Here is a 6,000-nt window from a genome sequence, read left to right on the forward strand (position 1 = left end):
GTTCGAGCATACATGTGCTCCAGACCCTTGGCTGTGTGAAGGATCGGTGAGTACATCACTGTTCTTGAAAAAGCCAGCCCAAGTCAGGCTACTTTTTCCTTGCCTTCCAAAGACAACCAAGAAATGATGAGGGAGATAAATGATGAGAATAAGAGCTCTGTTTATTAGCACTAGAGCAAGATCAGGAAACGTAGTTTGACTTGTCTGCGTTTAAAGAAAATCCATATCAGAAATTAATTTTTAAAAAGATGGATCAAGATTTGGTAAGACTGGGCCAAAGTGAAGTGGGAGGACAGAAGCCAGAAGCTAAGTCAGCTGGGACATCTCTGTAAAACAGTTCAGGCTCAGACCAGCCAAAGCCATTGGGCCAAATGGTGTTTTTCCATGATTGGATGCATCAGACCAAGAATGATGAAAAATTCTCCATTGTCAAAGACCCTCGCTCTGCGAAGACTGAGCTCCCCAGAGATTCAATCATCATTTTCTTTGTTTCTAATCTTAATATTCAACAGAAACACTTTGGAGGAGGGGGTTGGGGCACACTTGGCAGTGCTCATGGCTTACTCTTGGCTCTGTGCTCATGGTCACTCCTGATGGGCAAGACCTAGAGGCAGTGCCGGGAATCAAGTATAGGGATCAGCTGTGTGCACAAGTACCTTAGCCACTGTAACTATCTCTCTGGTCCCAGAAATTCTTTTTTTTAAATGAAGCCAGTAAATGACAATCGAAAGAAAGAGTTCAATTTCCAAAGCAAACTTTAGCATCACTCCCAAAAAGCTCGCTTAAAAGCATGACCACCCCCCCTTTGCTCAGCACCAAATTAAAGGATTTGAAAACAATAAAAACCCAGCAATCCATTCCAGAAGCAGAGGCTGGAAAGAGAATGAGAATAGATATGACACTGGGTGAAAAATACAGATTTTGTTAGTGGCTCAATGATCTCTTACGTAATCAGCAGAGAACAGCACGTTGGGTTGCTGAGAAAATCACTTGTTCCACAACCTATGACTGAGAAGTGGGACAACTGATCAATTAGCCAGGTGCCCCATCATTGTGTTTAAGAGTCATAATAGCGTCCCGCTTCAGCCAAAATGTAATTGGCGAACACGGTGCCCATTTCAAGCATACCAATAATTTACCATTTATGGTACACAAGGTGAAATGGTCATTAAATGTGTCTCATCTCCTCAGCTAATCTTGGAAGTTGAACAGGATTTTACCAGATGTCAGGGACAACCAAGAGTCCTTTGACAGGCACCTTTCTTCATGCTATCCATCTCCCATACCTCTGTCTTTGATATTTATTACACCTCAGAATCTCTGCCTTCCCTCAGTCATTGAATTTTATTTCTGCCACTAAATAAATACATCTTTCCCCTCCTCTCTGCTCCTCCCGCCCAACTCTGATTGTCCCAGAATCTCTTTATTTCCCAGAGTTACTTGTCTGTAGTTGAGGAAAACGCATTTCTCAGACACTCATGCAAACATGCATATATTTTCACATGTGCACACATAATCACAGGCATGTACAAGTGGTTCGGCCAAGCATAACATGTGGTCCTAACCAGGAGGACTTCCTGCCAACTGCTGCCCACATGCTGTGCTTCCTGCCCAGGTATACACACACACACACACACACACACTCACACATAACACATGCTCACACATACATAATCACACACACTCACACATCACATATTCACATTGTCACTTACAACTCACACACACGTACAGCCAGACATAGTCATATGCTCAACTACTCAATTATACACACTGACACAGTCACACACTCACATATATACTCACATACCCCCATATACACACACTCATTCTCAGCTCAGTGACAAACCACAAATGAAGAGAGTAGTGCTGATGGGCTCCAGTGCTCAAGAGAAGCTGGGGTGTGGGAAAGAGAACCCCAGACCCTTGATCTAAAGGTTTCTCCAGAACTCCTTCTCCTGAAGGTGCCAGAAAGAGATTTCACAGACAAGGGGCTCCCCATCTCCTGCTGATCCACCTGGATGTGACTTTGACACAGAGAAGCCGTCACTGCCTGGCTAAAGTCACCAAAAACACCCACTCTGTTAGGCTGTTGACCATGGTCCGGCGCAGCAGGCAGCAGCAGATTCCAAACAGGTTTCTGTTGCATCAATAACACAACGGTTTCATGCAACCCAGGAAACACAGATTCCCAGGCCTTTCATCCTGTTTGCTAACTAATTATATCAACAACCTGAACCAACTCAACATGCTAGAAAAACACAGCTGATTTAGCAAGCTGGAAGTTATACATGGTACGTGGATTTGCACCCTGACTTGTGGTGTTCCCCTCCTGCTCACCAGAGTGGGTTCTCATGGCACCTCTGACGAATTTGACCCTGCATATTCAGGCCTGGAAGGGCCGTTTAGGTCAGTTTTCTACAACTCTCTGAAGTGGAGAGGCGCCAGCCCTCCAAGCTCCAATGAGCATCTGACAGTAATTGCTGAGGATTTGAGCACGCTTCAAACACCACTCGGCGCCGCCCTTCCTAACCGTGCATAGACATGCAGGCCAAGTTGGCCATGGTGATTACAATGCCAAGAGGAGGATGAATGGAATGTGACTGCCATCAAATGATGTGGACACATCTTCAGATGGTGCTGGGTTCAGAAGGGGTCTAAGAAAGGGGCTGAGTCTTGTGCCCTCCAGATATCCAGAAAAGCAAAGACTAGCACTGGGTGGCAAGAGGTCTGCAGTGACCGTAGCCACAAGTTAGGAGAGACAGGCTAAGTGAGAGCAAGGAGGCCTCTTGTCCCCACTGTGTTCTCAGGCTTGATATACATGCAAAACCAGAAAACTCTTCACAGCAGCCTCTTCTAATAGTGAATGTTCAATTCCTTAGCCCAGGGACCTTGGTTCTTAACACCCTGGTTCTTAACATTGCTGTGTGTGGACTTACAGCACCCTAGGACTTGAGCACAGGCACCCAGGAATGACCTGATAAAGGCACAACACAATTGGGGGAAATTTTCTGTTCTTCCTTGAATCCATTTACCCTTTGCCCTGTTACTCTGATTGGTTATTCCTCAAAGGTACAAAGGGCTTCCCAGACACCCCCAGGGGACCGTGGGAGTTGACCTGCTCCAGCACGCTGAGCTGTATGCAGCCCTGGCCTGCTGTGCTTTGCATGAGGTAGCAGAGCCCTTCTCCAAGATAGAGGACAATCTTGTTGTGACTTTAATTTCATCTCCATTAGACAAGTCCAGTGGTCCAGGGGTCAAAAGAAGCATGGGCTTGATGTGTGGGAGAGGAGCAGGGATATGGAGGGTCACCAGGTTTGCCGGCTCCAAACCTCTGAGGAAAGATTCCATGTCCTCTCTCTGGCAGGATGAGGATGGTGAGACACATAAACAAGAGAGCATGGATCTCATGCCAACCTGGTATGCCAAAGGGCCAGTGTTGGCCAATTCTGGCTCTGATACAGAAGAGGAGCCACTTTTGAAGGATAAAGAAGCTGTTCCACCTGCCCTAGGGCCAAGAAGGTAAGTGGTCGCCTAGTCCCAGGGTGTCCCCAGGGCTGTTTTCTGAGCTATGGGAACAAGAATGCCCCTGAAGATAGATGTATGCCGGAGGATTCTATTTAGAGGTAAGACGCCATTTACTTCATAGCATCCCAAACCAATGCTGGTGGATTTTTAGCAGGAGACAATCAATATTTTTAAAAAGGTTTTTTTCCATCACAGAAAGTAATGTAAAGCATGGTGATAGTGGGGCACTTCGCAAGCCATGTCTTTCTTCTGAAGGAAATTGGGGTGCTCTTACAAAAGGGATTCAAAGGAGCACCGTTGTGCCAGCCTTCTAGAGTAGCTGAGGAAGTTCACTCACCTCTAACAGGGTGTTTAGGCTTTGTTTGGGGGTTCAATAGGTAGCACTGGCTTTAGCTGTCCATGGTGTGGCTGGTTGACTAACTGAAGTTAGAGGTTTGGCAGCTGAAATCAAAGGATTGGGGCTAAAAATAGTCCCATTTCCTTCTTCTACCGACTTTCTGTTGCCTCCTCAGAGAAGGGCTGAGACCAGCCAAATGGGGCAATGCTCAGAATTGTCCCTTTCCCCCTGCAGGGTCAGATCCAGGCTCTCCCGGAGGCCTCCCACAGTGCCCAGGCCCCTTTCTGCCCAGATGTGCCGGCCAGATGCTCCAATGCCGGGTGATGTGGCAGGGGCGGGCATAGTCTCATGCTCCAGCTGCCAGCCAGCCCCTCTGCTCTGTTGAGTTCGTTGTTTGTCTGTTGGTTTGGTTTGGCGGCGGACCAGAGCTACTGAGGGGACTACCAGACTCAGCTCAGGGGACCATGGGGAGCCCAGAACTATGCAAGAGGTCAGAACCATGCAAGGAGAGCCCGTACCCTGGACTTTCTGCTCTGTTACTAGTATGGGAATCTCTCCTCGGTGGCTAAGATCCTCCTTTCTGCCCAGGGACTGAGACTGTTACGGGATTGTTATTGTCATTGTTCCCACTCCCCAGCAAACACTTTCGGTCACAGTCATGGGGTCTCCACCCACGGGACACAGAAAGGGGTCCCCTCCAAGGGCTCTGGGCTTCAAGAAAAGCACCATGAGTTAGTTTTAAATCAGATCACGGACCATGGCCTCCCACCTGCAAGACAGACTGAGTTCGTCTAGACCCTCAGCACCCTCGAAGGACTGAGTCCAAACACCCAGCACCCCCACAGGACTGAGTCCAGACATCCAGCATCCCTTGTAGTACTGAGTCCAGGTCCCCTGCACCCCCGCAGTACTAGAGCTTATGTCAAATTCATGACGAATGGAGGAGTGGGCGTTCTGCATGCTCAAAGGCTTGCGGGGTCACAGTGCCTGCCTCCCCATCATCTCTGAGCACATCTCGATTAGTATAGGGAGGGCGGCAGGGACCCCTAAGCTCCAGCGCCCCTTTGAAGATGCCCGATTCTGAGGGACGCTGGCTGACAGGCTGTTAATGAGACGACGCTTCTGGGAACTGCTGGGGGCTGTTGGGCTGCTGTCACTGTCCCCACTCCAGGGACACGGGCTAAGTGGCAGACTAGAAGGAGCCAAGCAGACCGCTGTGCTTGGGCTCTGTTAGCTCCGCGTGGGGTGGGCACCAGGCCAGGAATCGCCGCCTAGCACCTGCCCTAGGATCGCGGGCCTGGGCTTGGGGGGTTGGGGGGGCGGCTGGGCATTGGGTAGAGCTGCGGGTTTGTGAGTGAGTGTGAGTGCGGGTGCAGGCAGGTCCATACCTGTGTCCAGGGGCGGGCTCCGCGTCCCCCCGACCCTGCCTCGACCTCCCTATGGCCCCCATCGTGTCAACTTCCCCCCTGGCAGAAGTGAGAGGAGGTGGCAGCACCCGGTCCCCGCAGAAGGGCGCTGGAGGTGTCAGGGTGGACGTGGGCAGCGCCCGGGTCCGCCTCGCCCGCACTTTCCCAGGACTTGGCCAGGGCGGCCGCGTTGCGGGTGTGGAGAGCTTGGGGGCCCAGCGCTGGGACAGAAGCTGGAGGGGGTTGCGGGCTGACCCTCCTGGCCCTCTCGCAGGCTCCCGCGCCCCGAGACCCACGCCCCGCACCCGCGGCCCCTTACCGTTGGAGCGGCGCACGATGTTCTCCAGGAACGTGTTCTGCGGGGCCACGAGTCCCCGCCTGCCCCCGGCCATGGTCATGGTCTGGGACCCGGCCGGGCGTCCCGCGCGGGGCTCACGGCTGCTGCTCGCGCCCCATGCGCCCCCCGGCCCGGTGCGCAGGGCGGTGCTCCAGGGCCCGGCTCCTCCGCCGCTGGCTCCCTCCGGCCGCCTCGCCCGCACTCGCTCCGGCTCGCCCCGCAGCAGCAGCAGCAGCAGCAGCCACGGGTGGGCGGAGGAACCGCGCGGTGCGGCCCGGGGCGCCCCCTGCCGGGAGCATGGCTGCCTGGGGACCCCGGGCTCCCCCAAAGAGGCGCAGGCCGATCGGGCAGCGCCCCCCTCTGGCCCTCTGGGAGGAAGCGCTCCTAAGGAG

General features: G+C 52.4%; 1 protein-coding gene across 1 annotated transcript in view; it reads right to left on the reverse strand.

The window, feature by feature from the left end:
* KCNH1 (potassium voltage-gated channel subfamily H member 1) overlaps positions 1-5,784 on the reverse strand; it is a 62,763-nt gene extending 56,979 nt beyond the window's left edge. Inside the window, exon 1 of the mRNA XM_049769776.1 lies at positions 5,591-5,784. Coding sequence (XP_049625733.1) covers positions 5,591-5,669 — 79 coding nt within the window. The 5' untranslated portion in view covers positions 5,670-5,784. The remainder of the gene's footprint in view (positions 1-5,590) is intronic.
* Between the last annotated feature and the right edge of the window lie 216 nt (positions 5,785-6,000).

Source organism: Suncus etruscus, chromosome 3, assembly GCF_024139225.1.
Source record: "Suncus etruscus isolate mSunEtr1 chromosome 3, mSunEtr1.pri.cur, whole genome shotgun sequence".
Classification (NCBI taxonomy): Eukaryota; Metazoa; Chordata; class Mammalia; order Eulipotyphla; family Soricidae; genus Suncus; species Suncus etruscus.